Below are 21,431 nucleotides of genomic sequence, written 5' to 3'. Positions count from 1 at the left end.
TAAATTATCTATATTATCTAAATTAAACTATATTATCATCTGCATAAGAACTCTGACTGTTGGTATGGTAGGCGACCAGCTTGGCTTAACAGTGAAATCTTCGGTGAGCTTAAACTCAAAAAGGAACCTAATAAGAAGTAGAAATTTGGACAGATGACTAGGGAGGAGTATAAAAATATTGCTAGAGCATGCAGGGGTGTAATCAAGAAGGCCAAGGTACAATTGGTGTTGCAGCTAGCAAGGGACGTGAAGGGTAACAAGAAGGGTTTCTATAGGTATGTTAGCAACAAGAAGGTTGTCAGGGAAAGTGTGGGACCCTTACTGAATGGGGTAGGCAACCTAGTGACACATGATGTGGCAAAAGCTGAAGTACCCAATGCTTTTTTGCCTCGGTCTTCACAGACAAAGTCAGCTCCCACACTCCTGCACTGGGCAGCACAGTATGGGGAGGAGGTGAGTGAAAGAACAGGTTAAGGACTATTTAGAAAGGCTGGACGTGCACAAGTCCATGGGTCCGGATCTAATACATCCAAAGGTGCTGAGGGAGTTGGCTGATGTGATTGCAGAGCCATTGGACATTATCTTTGACAATTCATGGCTATCGGGAGAGGTCCTGGTCGACTGGAAAAAGGCAAATATAGTACCCATATTTTTAAAAGGGAAGAAAGAGAACCCAAGGAACTACAGACCCATCAGCCTCACTTAAGTCCCCAGAAAAATCATGGAGCAGGTCCTCAAGGAATCCATTCTGAAGCACTTGGAGGAGAGGAAGGTGATCAGGAACAGTCAACATCGATTCACCAAGGGCAAGTCATGCCTGACCAATCTGATTACCTTCTATGATGAGATAACTGGCTCTGTGGATATAGGGAAAGCGGTGGACGTGATATATCTTGACTTTAGCAAAGCTTTTGATATGGTCTCCCACAGTAATCTTGCCAGCAAGTTAAAAAAGTATGGATTGGATGAATGGACTATAAGGTGGATAGAAAGCTGGCTAGATTGCTGGGCTCAACGGTAGCTATCAACGGGTAGCTAGCTGTCTAGTTGGCAGCCGGTATCAAGTGGAGTGCCCCAGGGGTTGGTCCTGGGGCCGGTTTTGTTCAACATCTTTATTAATTATCTGGATGATGGGATTAATTGCAACCTCAGCAAGTTCACAGATGACACTGAACTGTGGGGAGAGGGACAGACATGCTGGATGGTAGGGATCGGATACAGAGGGACCTAGACAAATTAGAAGACTGGGCCAAAAGAAATCTGATGAGGTTTAACAAAAACAAGTGCAGAGACCTGCACTTAGGAAGGAAGAATCCCATGCGCCGCTACAGGGTGGGGACCGACTGGCTAAGCAGCAGTTCTGCAGAAAAGGACCTGGGGATTACAGTGGATGAGAAGTTGGATATGAGTCAGCAGTGTGCCCTTTTTGCCAAGAAGGCCAATGGCATACTGGGCTGTATCAGTAAGAGCATTGCCAGCAGAGTGAGGGAAGTGATTATTGCCCTCTATTCAGTACTGGTGAGGCCACACCTGGAGTATTGCGTCCAGTTTTGGTCCCCCCACTACAGAAGGGATATGGACAAATTGGAGAGTCCAGCGGAGGGCAACAAAAATAATTAGGGGGCTGGGGCACATGATTTACGAGGAGAGGCTGAGGGAACTGGGGTTATTTAGTCTGCAGAAGAGAAGAGTGAGGGGGAATTTGACAGCAGCCTTCAACTACCTGAAGGTGGTTCCAAAGAGGATGGAGCTCAGCTGTTCTCAGTGGTGACAGATGACAGAACAAGAAGCAATGGTCTCAAGTTGCAGTGGGGGAGATCTAGGTTGGATATAGGAAACACTATTTCACTAGGAGGTGGTGAAGCACTGCAATGAGTTACCTAGGGCGGTGGTGGAATCTCCATCCTTAGAGGTTTTTAAGGCCTGGCTTGACAAGCCCTGGCTGGGATGATTTAGTTGGTGTTGGTCCTGCTTTGGGCAGGGGAGTGGACTAGGTGACCTTCTGAGATCTCTTCCAACCCTAATATTCTATGATTCTATAATAAAAAAGGTATAACTCTTTAAAACTCTAATTTCTAACAAACAGAACAAAGGAAAAAGATTGAGCGAAACAATGAAGCTGGAAGCAAGAGTAACGGATAAGACAACATTTGAACCCAGTTTTGGAGTTTATCTTTAAATTATAGGGAAAAAACATTCTAATGGATGAGGAGAAAGATAATACTTGAAAATTTAAGTTTAGCTGAAAACCCTGAAATATTGGAAATGTACAGATTTTAAATCCTTTCCAGGTAGTACTTTATATCTGTATACTCTTTCACCCAAAGAACTCAAAGCATTTTACAAATGCTAACTGAACATACCACCACTATGAAAAAAGGAAGTATATCAGACTATAAGAAAAGCACACAGAGTATGTGACTTGCCCACACACACAGCAAGTCAGTGGCAGACCCAGGAACAAAACCTGACTTCCAGATCATTATCCAGTTGTTAGACCACCACAATGATCTGTTAGCATGTGAAATGCAACTGGTATAAAACCTCTTTTTTAAACAGATATGATGCTAGAATTTTACCCAATTATACACAGGATTAGTTCCTGATTACAGAAAATAGATTTACTTTAAGCAATTACTTAATATGCCTAAGCACTGGCACATGTTAGTCAAAGTAGCCACTTTTGTAAACAAGTTTAATAAGAATTACCGAGACACTCTTAATTATACCTCATGCCACTAAAGCTGCTAACTTGTACTCTAATCAACCAGGTTGGGTGCTGGGGGTTTTTGAGGGTTTTTTCTTTTTGTTTTGTTTAAGAATTTGTAACTTTACCATACAAAAACAAAATAAATATGACATGCGATAGGCAAGATCTCTATACAAAACTTTCAGAGAGCATTTCACTGCTAGGTTACAATCCAAGGGTGAATATAGGCAAGAATAACCAAAAGCGATTACTAATCTCATGGTTTCTCAGGTACAAAGGTAAGAAAATGTCATGGTCTCACGATAACTCCTATTGCACACACAAAAAAGCTTAAATGGCAACACTGCAAGGACTGCATCAGCCATGAAGACTGAACTGTGTTCTGCCTTCTGAAAGTGGTCTTTCCATGTAAGCTTTCACATACAGTGGACACAGTGTGAGAAAGCTAGCAGTTTCACTACCATTTTGCACCTCTTCTGTGGATAAACACACCTCTAGATAAACTTCAACCTCTAGAACTGGCTAACAGTCACACTTTATGAAGTACAGTTCTATAGTGCACACCATTCTATTTCTCCATCTTTATATAATAAAAACAAACTGAACCATTAAGTATACACATGCCTAAACCTCATTACCATTTGCTGTAACTTTCTTTCTTCATCCATCCCCCCTTTCCTTGTCACCCTCATTCAAGTTTAAACTGTGGATTGTAAACTTCTTGTGACAGGAATCTTAACTTTCTAATCTTCTGTAAAACACCTAACGATTTTGGATATTAAATTAAATTAAGCACTAATTTGCAAATGATCAAACTCACAAATATCTGGACATTTGGGCACACTTAAAATCTGTAGAATATTAGTCTGTAATATGGAATTGACTCTGATAGTTAAAAACAACAGGAATATTTAATTATATGATTCCATATAGAACATTTGAGTGGCATGCCTTGACTTACTTCTCCTACAGATAGCTTGACCTAATTATGTAACAGCATGATCTAATTACATAAAAAACCCACATAATTTCCCCATAATTACCTAGTTGCGCAAAAAAAAAAAAAAAAAAAGTGTCCCCATTACATATTTACTCAAGAGACCTGAGCTGCTCTGAAATACCACTTAGTCTATTTGTCTAAATTATGGACTGAGGGAAACTGATGCAACTCAAATCTCTGTGTTAAATAGCTTTTGTTCCCTAACCATTACTTCCATCCACAAGAGTTACATATTTAACTACAAATAAAAGCCAACATTCCATCCTTTATCCCTCCTGCTGAGTTTTCTCCCACCCCTCCATAACTTGAGTTAGTTTCCCAGGCTTTTTCAATGTAAGTCACATTATTTTAAGTAGTACAGAGTTATTGTACCAACTTGGTTTTACACAAATAGGTAAGGAAATAAAGTGTGCTTCACAGGAAGTTAATTAATTAGCAGCAGCAAATCGCAGAGGTTCAGATGAATTATGCACAAAAATATTGGAGTAGACAATAGCTCATCTGGGAGATCTTCATTATCAAGAATATACAAAAGTTAATTTTATAGCTAATACATTCCTTGAGGCAGCCATTAGACTTCATTAATTGAATGAGTTGAATTATAATTCCTTTATTAAAAAAAGAGAGGGGCTTAAAATAGGTAATTATTTTTACAGGCTTTTAGTTTTTTTTGTTTTGTTTTTTTCAAGTGTGAAGGAAGAGGTTTTGTCCTCTTTTTCACACATCAGAACTCTGCTCCAAAATATTTTTAGAGAACACAAGCAACTAAGAAATATGAAACATTTTGGTCATCATATTCTTAAAGAGGAATAAACACTACACCATACTCTTCAGTAATGTTATCAATTTTAATTCAAAGTAAGATGAATAAAAAGGGTTCTGGCTTCCTCAGGGCTTAATCAAAAAAATGATTTCTTTATATAACTGATTATTACTATTAACAGTCGTATCACCACACTTGTTCAGGTGATACAATATTAACAGTTCCTCAAAGTTTAGCAATTCATCAGAGATATTCCTCATCATGTTTAAAATGAAGAACGATCATTAATAATTGTTTAAAATCTATTCCCAACTATCACTACCTTTTCTGTAATTGAGAAAGTCAGCAAGTGACCTAACTGAAGGGGAGTTGGGCGGGGGGGAGAGAGAGGGTGTGTTTAAGAAATCCTAGGCTCAGAACACAAAGGAGTGCTTTAGTTTTCTGGGATCAGATGCTACCAGACCTTCTTCATAGTGGCAGACTCACTTTACTACCTCCAATATGAGTGGGAATTGTATTGGTTTCCGGTAACCCAGAGAAGTTAGGATCATGAAACATTTATAACTCTTGACTACATTCAGGAGGTAGGGGTAGGTGATAAAAAAAAAAGTGTTCCCCCCCCCAAAAAAGAAAGAGGTATCCCTTCTCACCATGGTCTAAGATTGTTTCTTAATCAGAAAGATGGTAATTATGTTAAGAGACACAAACAAAGATTTTAGGTGTGTCCCACATAAGATATATTGCTCTACCTTCTCATTCTGTAACCACTATTGTAGGTAACAGCAGGACCCATACACTCACACCCCAACCCATTCACACACTGGACTGGATCCTGGGTCAGAGTGTGCACAAAAATGCAATAACTACTCCCGAGTGGCGATACAAACACAAAATAATCATCCATCACAGCACTCAAGGTATCATTAAAAGCCACTTGGCTTCTCAGATAATTTGCTTGACATGGGTTTGATCTACCTAGTACAATACACACTGATATCACGGCAAATGGATTGTACTATGCAGGTCATACCAAAAGGGTTTTAACAAACCACAATCCTGAACATATGTCTACAATAAAATCTCAAAATGAGAAATATCTAATAGTTGTACACTTGTTAATGGCAAGTCTTTCCTTTTGCAAGTAACAGATTGAAAGAATTAATGTTCCCTCCAAGAAGCAGTGATAGGAGAAAGTTTATTGGGCGGAAGGGGAAGAGAAGCATTCTGAAGTTTTAGTGGATTATGTTACTAATATTTTACTTCTATTAAAGCATATTTTATATAGCACTTTATAAAACACAGACACTGACCCTACTCCAACGTTTACTTTAGTCCCTGATGGCTTACTAAACCCTTTAGATATGCATTTTGGTAAATTATGTAATAACTTCAGTAAACTCAAAAAAAGTTATGAGACTTGTTTTCTTTATTGCTTTAGCTTTATATAATGCTTCCATGCTCCATTCCATTAGGTTTTTCCATGCTCCTATATATTCTATGGAAAGTGAAAATTAGAATAAGTTCTAAAGAAAATGTTCATTAGCACCTGTCGTAGTTTTATCAGAGCACTTGATGGTTAAGATTATTTAAGTAAAAGATGTAATTATTCCTTAAACCCTTGACCTCAACAGCCCATTTTAGTGGTTTGCCAGTACAACTCTAATAAAAGATATGCAGTGCTCACATCACTCCTTTCATTAACCATTTCCTCTTCCCCCAGCCCATATCTTGTATTTCATATACATATTATTCAACAAACCATACCACTGACTTACTGTTGTATCCAGCCCGCTCTACCCATAAATCCAACCCACTCTACATTCCAGTTTGTACCTCCCACCAACAGTGGCAGAGTGTCTCAATGATTTTTCCATCTCTTCGAGTGTTTGGTTTCGAATTTAAATATATCAGTATTCTTGTAAAGTTCACTTTCCCACCCCAAAACACACACACACACAGTTTGGTACTGCGGTACCAGAACAAAACTGCAGCCTTATCTCTGTTTTATCAGAGTTTGTCTGGAAATCTCCTCTTCATAAAAAACACAAGCTTTAATATTCATGACAGGCATGCAGTGGCATGGAACAGGATACCTTGCAGAGCTCATGCATAGTGCTGAGAGCCAGGGAGAAGGAAACCCTCTATTGAGTATTGCATGGCTGACAACTCCTTAGCCAAGCTGTATAAATCTACTCCTTTATTCCCCCAGCCTGCCCCTGCTGCTACAGGCTCTTCCACCTTTGCTTCCCTATGTAGCTTCTGAAGTCCAGTCTTGTGATAGACCTTAGTAGATCAGCAGAAACCATGGGCTTAATGCAGACTCTAAGGTATGCAGCTTATCAAAGAGAAGGTTGAGAAGTGACTTGTGTCTAGGTCGGGGGTGGGAAAACTACGGCCCGTGGGCCACGTCCAGCCCTTCAGACCTTTTATCCAGCCCTCAAGCTCCCACCGGGGAGTGGGGTTGGGGGCTTTCCACCCCAGAGCCTGCACCCCAGGTGGAGCCCTTAACCCCCTGCACCCCAGCCCCAGCCCTGACCCCCTCCCTCTCTCCAAACCCCTCCATCCTAGCCTGGTACACCGTCCTGCACCCCAAACCCCTCATCCCCAGCCCCACCCTAGAGCCCACACCCCCAGCCAGAGCCCTCACACCCCTCCGCACCCCAACTCCCTGCCTCAGCCGAGAGCCACCTCCCACTCTCTGAACCCCACAGTCCCAGCCCGGAGTCCCCTCCCACACCCTGAACTCCTCATTTCTGGCCCCACTCCAGAGCCTGCACCCTCAGCAGGAGCCCTCACCCCCTCCCACACCCCAACCCCCCATTTTGTGAGAATTCATGGGCCGCCATACAATTTTTATACCCAGATGTGGCCCTTGGGCCAAAAAGTTTGCCCACCCCTGATCTAGGTACTTCTTCGCGTATGCGTAATGTGCCTCAGGTGGCACGTGACCAGGATTTATCTCCGAATTTAGTCTGCTGGTTGGATCATTAGCTTCTCTGGCTTGGGCCGGTTACTGATGGTGACTGACGTGAATACTGATCTATGCCCCCGTCTAGGTATTTAAACATGGAAAAGCTGTCTGTGGGGGAGAGAGGGGCTTTTCAGTCTTGCTGACAAAAGACATAAGATCCAATGGCTGGAAGTTGAAGTTAAACAAATTCAACTTTGAAAGAAGATGCAATTTCCAACCAAAGAGGGTAAACAAACATTGGAACAGCTTAAGAGGGAAGGTGCTGGACTCACCATCACTTGGAATCTTTAAGATTTGATTAGATATCTTTCTAAAAGATACACTTTAATCTAGCTTCTGAGAGAAATTCTACAGCCTGTACACATGGGTGGGGGGCAGGAGGGTCAGGCTGGATGGTCATGGTGGTCCCTTCTGGCCTTGAAATCTGTGAATCCTCTTGCTCATCCTCTTCCTTTGCGGGTCATGGGGAGAACAGGATTATCTGTTTTACCCTCAATATGCTCATAAAACTTGCAGCTCTGTATTAAGACAATGACTATAACCAAATCTCATGCTTCAGAGCTTCAGCCAGTTGCCTGCAGAAGTCAGGAAGGAATTTTTTCCCCCAGTGCCCACTTGGCATAACATATTCATGGGGTGAGAGTGGGAGGGATGTTTCATCTTCCTCTGAAGCATCAGAAATTGGCTGCAGCCGAAGATGGGATACCAGATGGAATGGACCAGTGCTTTAAGTAGCTACAAAAAATCGTTTCTTAGATGCCTGGCTGGCGTACTTGCTCACGTACTTAATCACCAGATTTGGGGTTGATAAAGAATTTTCTCCCAGGTCAGATTGGCAGACACTTGGGAAAGCGGGGCGGGGGGGTGCTCTCCTTGCACAGCATTGAGGGGCAGGAGATAGGTGAGATATACCCAGATAAACCTGATGGTGCACAACTGTTTAATTAGACGAAAGCATTTCAGGCCTTGGGATACTAAAGTTGTTGGGCTCAATGTAGAGACCAGGGTGAAACTTAATGGCCCATGATATTACAGGTCAGACTAGAAGGTCCCTTCCAACCTCAAGCTCTATGAAAGGTACATAGCAGCCTCTGCTGATTTTAGCAAAAAGTAAAGGAGTACTTGTGCACCTTAGAGTAACAAATTTATTTGAGCATAAGCTTTCGTGAGCTACAGCTCACTTCATCGGATGCATTCAGTGGAAAATACAGTGTGGAGATTTATATACATAGAGAACATGAAACAATGGGTGTTACCATACACACTGTAACGAATAGCTCACCTTACCTCATCACTCTCATTACAGTGTGTATGGTAACACCCATTGTTTCATGTTCTCTATGTATATAAATCTCCACACTGTGTTTTCCACTGAATGCATCCGATGAAGTGAGCTGTAGCTCACGAAAGCTTATGCTCAAATAAATTTGTTAGTCTCTAAGGTGCCACAAGTACTCCTTTTCTTTTTGCGAATACAGACTAACACAGCTGCTACTCTGAAACCTGTTGATTTTAGGAGTCAGCAAGGAGGCTAATGTGGATCTGGGAGCAGGAATGAATGTATAAAACCTGGGGTCACAGGGGAATAGAATACTGTTGACTTGAAGTTTATTGAGAAGGCAGAAGAGCCATAAAACCTCCTCAACATAACAGGAAGTCTGAGGAGTTTATGAGCTTCACAGATATCTACATTATGATAGAAGGAAAGCCCTAGGGAACTTAAGAGCTCCAGTGGAGCTCCATTAAGAGATTGGCCTTCCCTGATTATATTTAAATCCCTACAAATGCAGGGAATTTTTTTCCAGAAGGAACACAGAGATTTAGAATTTCTGTTCTTTTTTAAATAAAGATATATAAGCTCCTGGTCGTTCACTTTTCATTTTTAGAAGCGTTGTAGCACATAGACATTTTCCTTCAGGAGCACTTAAGCTCTATTTCTTTTTCACTTTATTGCAGATGTGAACAAACCGATGCAGCAATCATGCCTGGCTCCATCAGGTATCCAGACCGCTCTGGGTGATAAGCTGCCACCAGAACAAATTACACGAGAACAAAAATAAGAAGATTTTTAAATGTAATGCGCTATTGGCCTTCTGCAATTTAGTCAGGTAGTCAGCATATTTTAAAGGTGGAATATGCTGAACTGGTGAAGGAGTTTGTTTTTTAAGAAGAAAAAAAAAAAAAGAGCAGCTCTGCTAAAGCAACCGTGAATAAAAAAAAAAAAAAAGGCAGCAGCATAGTTTTCTTTCTAAAGAGGAAATCAAATTACTTAATGAATACTATTTCCTTCAGGTTATTTTGATATTACATCAACAATCTTCTTTCAAAAATGCCAGAAAAAGCGCCACTCTTCGTAACGTTTGCTATTTTCTGTACAAGTGTTCAAAAACAGTGGTGCACAATTCAGCCAAAGAAGTTCCAACAGAAACATTCTAAGTTTTGTAGTAGTCTCCAGTTGCATTTGTTGAACATGACCTGAGCCAGTGAGGAAACATGATTAAAATGCTAGATATGGGAATATCAAAAGCAGGGCAATCTGAACTCCTATGTGGAAATCCTGCAGCCAATAAGTAAATTTGTAAACTGAACAGGTTACAAGTATTTCACCTTTTAAAATTATGTACTGTTGTCTCCACTTAATTGAATAATTGTGAGAAGTCATCAGCCTTTACAGTAAGGAGAACTTGATTTTAATACTATTCATTATAAACTTACAAGACTCGCTAACATCTCCAAAGAAAGTTCAACAACTTTCTCCCCCTTCTGTTTTTTACAGTCAGTTATTACTTGGAAGAGCCAGATGAACACCCCTACAATGGAAGTTCCCTGTTTATCCACAGAACTGGTACAACAAAGGCAACAGCAGTGTTAGCTTCCTTATCACCACCTGTTTGTTTCACCTTGACCTAAAGACAACACCTCTCTATGGTAAATTTAAATACTTCCAAAAGAAAGCCAGTGATTAACAAACAATGCCAAGAGATCATATTTCTAAAGCTCAATTCAAACTTTGAAACATTATGATGAAACTTACCATGTTGTTTCTGCTTTGGATTGTACATTTTCCACCAGCGAAATATAATAAATCCATCTTGGATTCTAAATTGGATAAATTACATAAATAGGTATTTAAGAACACAGATTATAGATCTTTTATGTACAGCAGCTTGAAAAACTGCCTTAAACATTGTAGAAAGATTCCCTTCTTAAAACTGTATGAACAGCATTACAATAATAGATTCAAATAACTAATGCCCAATCTTTATGTTATGCAGATGCACAAGTGTAACAAAAAAACCCTCACTTTCAGAATCCCTTATTTGTTTCCTTCTTAATGCTTTGGACCTCTGGCTGAAAGAATTACCAAAACATCCCCTGCTCTACATTTCATGTAATTATTAAAATTTATGAAAAAAATTAAGTGTAAGTTGCTTGGATAAAATAGATCTTTCAAATATTTTAATAGAACTTGGACTTTAAAAGTTTTACTTTTTACTGTTTTATAAAAAACTTAAGAGTGCAATGAAGTAAGAGACATTAGGGAATAGAATTTTCTGTTATATTCTGAAAAGCACTCTCTTAATACAGTCAGTAATTTTTATTAGATTTATAGGAGATACTGGAACTTTTCAACTTACAATGCAACAACAGTGGAGAAGGGGTCAATGGGGTTATGCAATTATAAAAGGGAACCAATTTGGCCCCATACCTACCAACGAGAATCAGTTTCATGTTAAAGATCTGCTATTTCTTAATGTAGTCTTACCAACAGGGAATAAAAATATATTTTAAGAACCAGAACAGTAATTCTTTTACAAACAAGTACCTGATAGACATGTCTTCTGTAATGTAATAGATTTCACGAACCATGACTTTTCCGGACAGGACAGAGAATGAAAAGGAACCTATTTTAAAAGAAAGACTTCATGTAAGGCTTTTGTCTGTTTAATTTCTTTTTCTGAAAGGGAACAACTGATTCTTGAAAAAGGTTTACTTGTGATTCTGGGTGCCTTGGTTTTTGCCCTTATAGACGACTTTCAGAGAGAATAGAGGACTCAGAACTTTCTGAAATATCAAGCATCTTTAGGATGTCTCAAGTTGGGCAACTAAAAATCACTAGACACTTTTAAAAATGTAGGCCTATATCATTAAGTTTGAGGAAAGTGATGGAATGACTATTTTGAACATGTAAGATATGTATCAATATCACTAGTTACTACAGATTGTATAGTTAAGTTAAATAATTGGAAGACAAGACAAAGTTAAGATTCACCATAAAATACACACAAGTTTCTGGTGGTAGTAAACCTAGCAGCCTTCAGGTCTAGGCCTCCAAGTCTAGCAGTCTCATCTGAAGATTTGAACATTTGGGGGGACAGAGGAGTTAACAAGAAAGCAGACACATTAGCATGGCTCAATTTCCTTTCCAACAAAGCAGGGTGGTGATGGGCCATATATTCTCCCCAATCCTTTTTAACCTTGCTTAGAAACAAGAAGTTAAGCAAAGTAGGCATAAAAAACCTTATTTGTGTTAAAATGACATCAACAAACCAATCACAGCTAGTCCAGAAATGGGACTAGTGGGATCCAATATCCATGATGATTGCGAAAGTTAAAAAGAACACCACATATTTTGGATAGCTATCGCCAGTTGCTTTCCCTTAATACAAATTTCATTGCAGAGTTTGTTTGTTTGTTTTTAAAAATACAACATATATATCAAATACTTCATTTAACAAGTGCTGAAGTCACTACAGGTCATAATAAGTGTTGGATTTGAACATGGTTTGGAATTTTTGGATCTCAGATTCCTTAAATCATCAGTAGATTAATACAATTTTTCTAGCTTCTATTTTCATTGTATATACGATCAGTAGCTCTCGAACAAGTCCAAGATTAAAAAGATAAGTTATTCCGAGTAGCACAGAGAGAGAGGCCTGGGAGATTGAAGTGGAGATAGAAAATTAAAAGGACAATCAGAGTCAGATTGTGGGATAAAACCTTACATGACTCAGCATCGAATATATTTTTGTAATGTGGGCGAGCACCCAAGTGATTTGTACTGACCTGGTTTATTCCATAAAAATGCTTTTAAATTTAAAAAATAAAGGAGAGTTAATGGGTTTTGACAAAGTTCCTTACCAGTATAAATTCTAAATATTACAGTCCCAATAAGAATTAATAGGATTAGCTAGTCTGCCAGTTTATTAATACAATGCACCATCACACACAAAATAAGAGCTTGAGATTCAAGTCCACTCCTTTGCTCTGGATTTGCAGTAGCTAGCTGCACTGCAGAGACGGTGCACTCAGCCCCAAGAGTGGGAGAAGGAAAAAAAAAAATCCTCATATCAGTCAGCAACAATTTATCTGGTTGATTCACAAGGAGCACTGATGGGCTCCAGAGTGAGCCCAAGCCAGTTTTCTTCAGTTGGAAGAATGGGCATTATGATGTGTAGCTTTGGAAAGAGAGGGGAAGATAACAGTGAAAGTTAACGTGAGTTCTTTAACAAATGAAAATATGGCACCTTTGGGTTTTATAATTTTTGTAATCAACCTGAACTGACCATAAATCATGAGGAATTTCAAAACAGGAATTTACTGGGATTAGTTTTTTTATCTACATTAAGAAACATCCTGAGTTATACATCAAATACTTTTTTGTTGAAAAAACGTGTTTGTTGAAATCAACTATTCTGGTTATTTTGAAAACTACTTTAGTAAACAGAAACACTTAAGATGCACCCTGTAGTTTTTAATAAGTCATGTTAGGTTGAACTACAAAATATCATCAAAAATAATTATTAGATTCACATGTAGCCAGCCATATTACAGTAACCACAACTTACCAATATGGATGTAGCCATGTTTATATAATCTGTTCAGAACCAATGTTAAAATAAGTCCAACATTTCGGGAATTATAATAAGTGAGGTAGATAATCCATCCACAAGACAAGATTGTAGCTGTTGAAAAGATTAACATATTCGTTTTAGTTCATATTAAAGTTACACTTGTGTGACCCGATAAAAGTATTGTGTACCAAAATACAAAGCCCAGTAACAATGCCCCTCTCCTCTCTATTTTCCCCTCCCAATTAAAAAAACCCATACAAAAACATGTTTGTAATTCACATGCGCTTTTAACACTGCCGGAGGGAAGATATAGATTCTCCATTGCCCTTCTCTCTTCACTCCCACTATCATACAATATTTGGCCAATAGTAGAAAAGCATCACCCCCTAATTAGCTACCATTTCCCACAACCCAAACAAAACATCATAGATTTGATGGTCTCCTCTAACTGTGTGTGGCCATATCTACAACTAAATGGAAACTAAAATGAGAAAACAAGTCCTAGCCAAGCTACAATCGCCCCTGATTCAGCACATCATCTCGTATGATTTCCAGCCTTTACATCTTAGTCCAGCAATTTGTCACACAGTAGTACTTTGTGCTAATACAAGAATCAGTGGACTGGCTGATACCTCTCAGTTTTACTAGTTTGAAATTGGAATTTGATGGAAAAAATCATGGGAATTTCAATCCAATTAGAAATATGCCAATCAAAATAAATTTAGGTCTTCTAGTCCCAGAAGTAGTTTCTACATCAGTTGATTAAAATCAAGTAACCTATTTCTAGTCAAAATAGTTCAGAGTTTCCAGAAAGAAAACTGGATGAGAGAAACTAAAAGATTCCTAGTTCACAGAAAACTAAGAAATTTTTAGTTTGAACTGCAGTGTCCAAATGGGGGAGTTACGGCACAGCACTTTGGTGTGTACTGCTATTCACGCCCCTGTAGTCCAAACTGTGGGGCAGTGTAGATGAGCCCTAAGTGACTTACCCAATGTCAGAGTTTTAGTAGCAGAAACTAGTACTAGTACAGAATCCAGGACCCCTAACTTCCTGCTCTTACCATTAATTTAAACAACGTACCCATTGTTGCCCTTCTTCACTACCTGTTTAAATAGCTTATACGGGAAGAGAAGAAGAAGATAGGCTGTGGTCTTTGGGTTCCATGTATCAATAATATAGAGAGAATCATTAAGCAGCAGCCAGAGAACAGGATTTCACATCTGATGACAATTCCAAATAATCTTTATATTTTGAGTGATCTCAGTGTACCTCCCCACACAAAAATAATGGTTACAAATCTATACAGCATATTTAAAAGTGAGCAATAAAAAAAAAAAAATAGGTCCACAAATGAAATTAAGAATCAGTGCTGCAGCGCCTAAATTTAAGCCCTCTGTGGAATCCACAGCCCCGAATTAAGTGCCTACACAAGGCATGGGGAGAGTTAGGCCTCTAAGAATGGGATCCATAAATGCCAGCAAACTGAGCAGGGAGCTCCCTAATCTAGCCAATAGGAATGCCAAAGGAGAGAGGCACCGATCTCCCCATGGGATTCAAGCCATGAACCCTCTCCTGGAGTTAGGCTCTTAAGCCCTTTCTCGCCACCTCCTTAGACACTTAGGCCCAGTGATTAGCACCCTCACCAAGTACATGGGAGACCTAGATTCAAATCCCCCTCCCTTTCTTATTTGGAGTAGGATTTAAACCCAGGTCTTCTCCCTCTCAGGATAGTGTCCTAAATGCTAGATTCTGGAATGAGTCTTTCTGAATCTCTCCTGTAGAAGCCATTCCATTTTGTATAAATAATTAAATATTCATTGGGCCAGAGAAAGAGGGAAAGTGACTCTATAGCCCAATGTTTAGGGCACTCACCTGAGATGCGGGAGAACCTAAGTTCAAGTTCCTGTTCCAATTAGTGTCATTTATTTATACATAGCCCAGTGGTTAGGGCCCTTTCCTGAGAGGGGAGAAGACATGGGTTGAAATCCCTGCTCCAAATCAGGCAGAAGAGGGATTTGAACCCTGTCTCCTACAATATAGTAAAGTGCTCTCATCACTGGCCTAAAGATTATAAAGGGGAGCACCAGTACCTACTGCTCCTCCATTTTTTTCTAGAAAGAGCTCAAACACTTTAGTCCAGGAAGATATTCACAGCTGTAAATCCCAAGCAAAGATAGGTGCCTAAATCGGGACCAGAGAGGCGCCTATCTCCCTTTGAAGGGTTAGGATTAGGCTACACTCCTTCTCCTCCAATCCGGTAGGCATTCTCAGAGGTAACCAGACTGGGTTCTGCAGGTGAGATGGGTGGGGTAATGCTTTGTCTGAAGATCCAACTGGAGGTACAGGGGGAGGGAGAGGGAAGCATGCGATAGGCACGGAGTATCAGGACTGAGGTGGCAATGCGCACACTCATTGGCAGATTTTTAGGTGGAGATGTAGGCACCGTGCAATTTTAGGTATCTACACAGTTAGGCAGCAGCTGAACAGGGGTTTTGAGGATGTGAATGTTGGGCTTTCTGGATCTACTCCTTAGTGTTTTAAATAGGCAAATTTTGGAAGCTTTTTTAAATCAGTTGTTGAAATTACTTTAATCTGTAAGTGTTTTTCCCTTTACCTGCCAAGTTCAGTTCTTACCATCAGAAAGACAGGCCCCTTAACATTAAAGAATATAAAAATGAAAGAATGAAATGAAGATAAAAATGAAGATAACTGAAGCATCATTTGCACCAAGTTCCAGGGGTGTTGGAACAATTTTTATAGCGGGGGTGCTGAGAGCCATTGCACCAAACTGTAAACCCTGTATAAGATGGAAACCACTTCAAGAGAGGGGGTGCAGTAGCACCCCCCGTACCTCTACTTCCAGTACCTATGCCAAGTTCACAGAAACATTATAAAGTTGAATTCCACAGTTCATGAATAAATGGAGGCCAATTGCAATTAACCCCAATTACAAAGGATTTTTATGCAAATTGCTAATTTACATAAATGAGACACATAACCAGTGAACTGTGAATTGCAACTGTCCTCAAATGCTGAAATTGTTGAAGTGTAGTTCCAAGCAACTTCTTATGTTAAAAAATTTTAAAAATTGCATACTACAAAACAAATACTGTAAACCAGTTTGAGACCTTTAAGTGAAAGATTTAAATGTAAAATATTAATATGTAGTGCAAGTTTTGCAGTATATTAGTGACTATGCAGCTTTCTTAATGGCAATCACTGCATCTCTGCAATTTCTACCTTATTAGCTGCAATCAACAGGAAAGTTTTGCTGTCTGTTCCAAGGGGCCTTCTGGAAATGGGGAGGAAGGTTTAGCAGAGAATGTTCAGCTCTGTAATTCATTCCTTATTACAATCCTCCAGAACCAAAATTTGGCAATTTTAAGATTTGGTTGAAGACACTTTTTTAAAAAAAACAAAAAACAAACAAAACAAACAAAACAAACAAAACAAACAAAAAACAAACAAAACAAACAAAACAAACAAAACAAACAAAACAAACAAAACAAACAAAACAAACAAAACAAACAAAACAAACAAAACAAACAAAACAAACAAAACAAACAAAACAAACAAACGAACTGCAGCTCTTCCTTAGTGTGCATTTGTATCTTCATCTACTGACCAAGACAGTTAGGGGCATGAGTGGGTTTAAGCTGTGTCCATTGCATGCAATACTTTTATGTTTTATTTTATGTACCCAGATCTCACAATAATGGGCAAAATATACATTTTAAAATTAAATACAAAGGTAAACAAAAAAAGCAAACATTTTTGTTTAGAGTTATTGCAAAGAACTGCTTGCTTTGTATTTACCTTCTAACACTAATAATAATTTCCTCAGAAAATTTAGTGCTTAATAATGTTCCAGCAAAAAATACAAAAACATACCCACATACCAGCTGTAATATATTTATTCCCACAAGACTGTCATTAACATTTGTACATTTCACCTCACAACACCTGGAAATAGAGTCTCAGAGACCAGTTTGTTGTTACCAGATAAGAGTTAAATCACACAGAATCACTCAACCATCTCCACTAGGATTTGGATTTACTTCCAACATACCAAACCTATGTGAATAACTCTCTAATTTCCTTTTCCAATTTAATAAATCTTCATCTAGTTTATTATGGGACTGGCCTGGTGTTTGGTGAGAGACCTAAAGCGCAGGTGACCTGGTGTCAGGAACTGGTCCTTCAGGATCAGAAGTAACCTGAATATTTTGCTGTGATTCTTGGTGTAATGGGCCATCTACCATAGAGATATGCTCACCTGGATGGCAAGACAGACTGGAGTACTGAAGGGGACCATCTGTGACTCTGTGTTAAGGCTGTTCAAGTGCCTATGGAGTTTGCACTTGGTTGGTGAAATTTAAGTTTAGAACTACAACCAATTCATGGTTTGTGCCCTGGCTTTTAACAGTCTGTCCTGAGGTTGGTTCTTATGCTCTTGCATCACCATTGTATTGTGTAACACGCAGTAATGCTCCCATTATGGTTTGGTGTGATGTAGAGGCTTTACTGTCACTCACTTGAGTAACCTGCATTACACACCTATGGCTTCCCCATTCCAGAACAATGTGACTGCCCTACACTTGTGCCACATACCTAGTATATATGCACTATATTATGTGACAGACACATACGTGCATCCTGTACTATATACTTATTGCAACACAGACCACTACTTTCAAATCTTTTAGAAAACTTAGTCATTCCTCCACATAACAGGTCAAATGAAATATATTGTTATGGTACTGCAATTCTCTCATGTGTGTGTGTATACTGTATGTGTATTTTTTATTTATATATATATATATATATATATATATATATACACATACACATACACACACACACACACACCATAGCAAATAGCTGTTTTAGACTCTCTGGTAGTAGAAGGTATTTTGCTACTGGAGAGGCCTTCTTCCAGATATAAGATATAAAATTGTGCTCCCAACTTCTTGTTCTCAGTAAAGTTCCCACAGAAACTTTTCTTTTTGGAGGGGGGTGGGAAATAGGAGTAGAGTTAACCTTAGTAACCAGGCCCAATTCTCTGAGGTTTTATATTGAAAACAATTCTTTGTTTCCTTTTTAAACTGTGTAGTAGTGTTGCTGGGTGCTACTAAACAGCTGCATGGTGAATGAAGGGACTTCTATCTGCAAATATTTTGGGATCTTTCTGGGTAACAGATGCTATATAACAGGTTTCAGAGTAGCAGCCGTGTTAGTCTGTATTCACAAAAAGAAAAGGAGTACTTGTGGTACCTTAGAGACTAACCAATTTATTTGAGCATAAACTTTCCTGAGCTACAGGAAAAGTATCTAGTACTATCTAGAAATGTTTGTTTAATGGATTCACAAAAAACATTTAACAAAACCAGAATATATTCAACTTACCAACTAATAGCCAAACAACATTGGAGTCGTGTTCTGTCAAAAAGTGTTCCAACTGTGTGATACTTGGGACAATACTGTCATTTTTTTTTTGTTCCATTGCTAGATTGCTGTTGTATCAGTGTCTAAAGGGCTGAAAGAGAAAGATTCCAAACTGAATAATACAGCACAGCAAAACTATCAAAAAGTTCCCACACAAAACTATGTTAAAGAACTCATAAGGGTTTAGCTCTCACATAAGCCAGAAGATAAAAGAGTTCACATTCATACTCTAACCCAGGGGTTCTCAAACGTCATTGCACCGTGACCCCCTTCTGACGACAAAAGTTACTACACGATTCCAGGAAGGGGGACGGAAGCCTTGGCTTCAGCACCAGATGCGGGGCCTGTGACCTGAGCCCCGCCACTAAGGGATGAAGTCCTCGAGCTTCACCCCAGACGGTGGGACTCAGGCTTCACCTTTGGCCGCAGGCAATGGGGCTTGGGCTTCGGCCCTGGACAGTGGGGCTTGGTCTTGGGCTTTGGCCCCTGGCTCCATCAAGTCTAACACCAGCCCTGGCAACCCCATTAAAATGGGGTTGTGACCACTTTGGGGTTCCAACCCACAGTTTGAGAACCACTGCTCTACCCCATACAAGGCAGACCAACCTCGTACAAGATTGTAGAGTTCCCCATATACCTACTTTCTGAGGATTGGGAAGATAACTGGCCAAGACTATTTCAAAAACTTTAGCATCAGAGCACCAAAATATTTTCCCTTTAACTTCATCGTGATTCCTAGCTACCTTTTCAGCCACTCTGGTGTCTGCTGAGGAGCCACTACTGAGTAATACAAAGTGCTTTTTCCTGCTACAGTGAGTATACTTTCTGAGCACACTCCACCTCTGCCAAAATGGAAATGAACCAAGTCATGAATTGTGTTCTCCCACACAGGGTAGCAAGACTGAGGACCCATCTAGTAGCTAGCAAGCGTATAAGTGTACAAGTTACACCACAAAACGTTATCCTTCCACAACGTAAAGGCAACTAATATATACTAAATTAGTTAACCCGCAACAAGGAAAGCATTACAAGAAAATGTGGATAAGAGAGACTGTACCTTTCACATTTACACACAGGAAACTCACTTCTACAGTGTTGCTTTCAGAGCAGATTTAAGTAACAGACAGTATGTTTCACAGGGATTAGTATACTCTCCAGGTGAATTTAAAAAAAAAAAAAAATCTATTCGCTTTCAGCACTGTGCCTCAAGACACCAACTAAGCACTATGGCATATAATAGCTCAGAAACATATTACATGACTTTTCTTTGAATTTCTTAAATTCATAATGCCAAACAGAAATGCACAGTTCAACTTTCAAAAAGGCAGGTGCACCAAAGTGTATGTGCACCAGTTAAATACATCTCTGACCATTTGCACACCCATTCAGTGATTACTTTTCCACACCAAATGTTTTAAAAAAAGTCAAGCCTATAATCCATAATTTTTTCAGGGAAGTTATGCCTGGCAGCCATGAAGACAAGACTTCTTCCCTCTCTTTTTTTCCTCCCTTTCTAAAAATGTAATATGATAGAAGATGGCTTCATGTCTTTCCCTTCTCAGTCCCTCATTCCAACCCAGAAATTAGAGTCCTAGACTGGGACCCCAACCCTGAAGACCCCAGCTTGGTTTTCAGTTGCCAGGTGAGTGCACAGTTACATGTATGCAAAATTGCCCAACTTCGCTAGTCTACATCAAGCTCCAAATGAGCAAGCATGTGAAGATTCAGGCACCTGTAATCAGGATCTGTATGCACACAAGCAGACATGCTCAGCTACCTGAAGGCTGAAAGATCTTGTTCCAGAGATTTTTCCTTTCCAAAGTCTCATCAGCCCAAAGCTTCATGCACAAAACAACCTGGAAAGCTGTCCTAGAAAGCATCCCTTGAGAGGCACCAAGCGCTTCATAGCCATCACGCTTTGTGTGCATCAAGAGTTACCACCACGCACTAATGTGATAGGAAGTTTACAACTCTTCCAACACTAGACCTCTCCCTACATAGAGGCCTGGTCACAGCGGCACCCTTAATACACAGGTGCAGAGAAGGAAAAGACTAAGTTTCCTCAGATGTGTGCTCCTAGCAAGCTTATCATCTAGGAAGTTGGTTGGATGGTTGCCACAGAGGCTGCCTCACATTCCATGTGCTGGGGGAGAGAAATGCTTTGTCTTGACCCCTTTCTCATGGAAGGTGAAAAGGAACAAGACAATGATTGCTAGTGGATGGACAAAAGAGCTAGTTCCTTAGATGGATGGATACACATGGGAGCATGGGCGGGAGCTGAGAGGAGATGCCATGGCAACATGGTCTAATACTTAGATCATCTATTCCAGTCCCTTAGGCTAACTACATTTGTGCATAGAGAGGTATATCGGGGGGAGAAGGGAGGAAAGACATCCCAATGGGAGATTGCTTTATGTGTTATCTCCTTAGTATCTGCTCATGCTTTATTTTCCCTGAGTAGTGTCTTTCAGTGCTGCCTGGCATAAGCATTTCTTCTCTAGGACAACTTAATGTTTTCAGTACTGAAACTCCTGCTGCCTTGAGAGGTAGGACAATCTTCACAGCGTCCTGCGGTGGAAAGCTCCTGAATATGCAGACCAGAAAACATCAGAAAGAGCTCCACTAATGGGTTAAAAGCGATGACTTCTCCCCTGGGTTTTGTCTGTTGTCAATTAACATTTGAATC

General features: G+C 39.7%; 1 protein-coding gene across 26 annotated transcripts in view; it reads right to left on the bottom strand.

Moving 5' to 3' along the window:
• The window catches only part of KIAA1109 (KIAA1109 ortholog), a 226,017-nt gene that overhangs the window by 180,637 nt on the left and 23,949 nt on the right, over positions 1-21,431 (bottom strand). For all 26 annotated transcript variants that reach the window (XM_043545479.1, XM_043545461.1, XM_043545464.1 and 23 more), the window contains 4 exons: positions 18,707-18,836; positions 13,294-13,410; positions 11,271-11,349; positions 10,479-10,543 (listed from right to left, as the gene is read on the bottom strand). In XM_043545479.1, the coding sequence (XP_043401414.1) occupies positions 10,479-10,543; positions 11,271-11,349; positions 13,294-13,410; positions 18,707-18,803 (358 nt within the window). In that variant the 5' untranslated portion in view covers positions 18,804-18,836. The remainder of the gene's footprint in view (positions 1-10,478; positions 10,544-11,270; positions 11,350-13,293; positions 13,411-18,706; positions 18,837-21,431) is intronic.

This window comes from Chelonia mydas, chromosome 4, assembly GCF_015237465.2.
Source record: "Chelonia mydas isolate rCheMyd1 chromosome 4, rCheMyd1.pri.v2, whole genome shotgun sequence".
In the NCBI taxonomy this organism is placed as follows: Eukaryota; Metazoa; Chordata; order Testudines; family Cheloniidae; genus Chelonia; species Chelonia mydas.
This window is presented reverse-complemented; position numbering and strand designations above follow the sequence as displayed.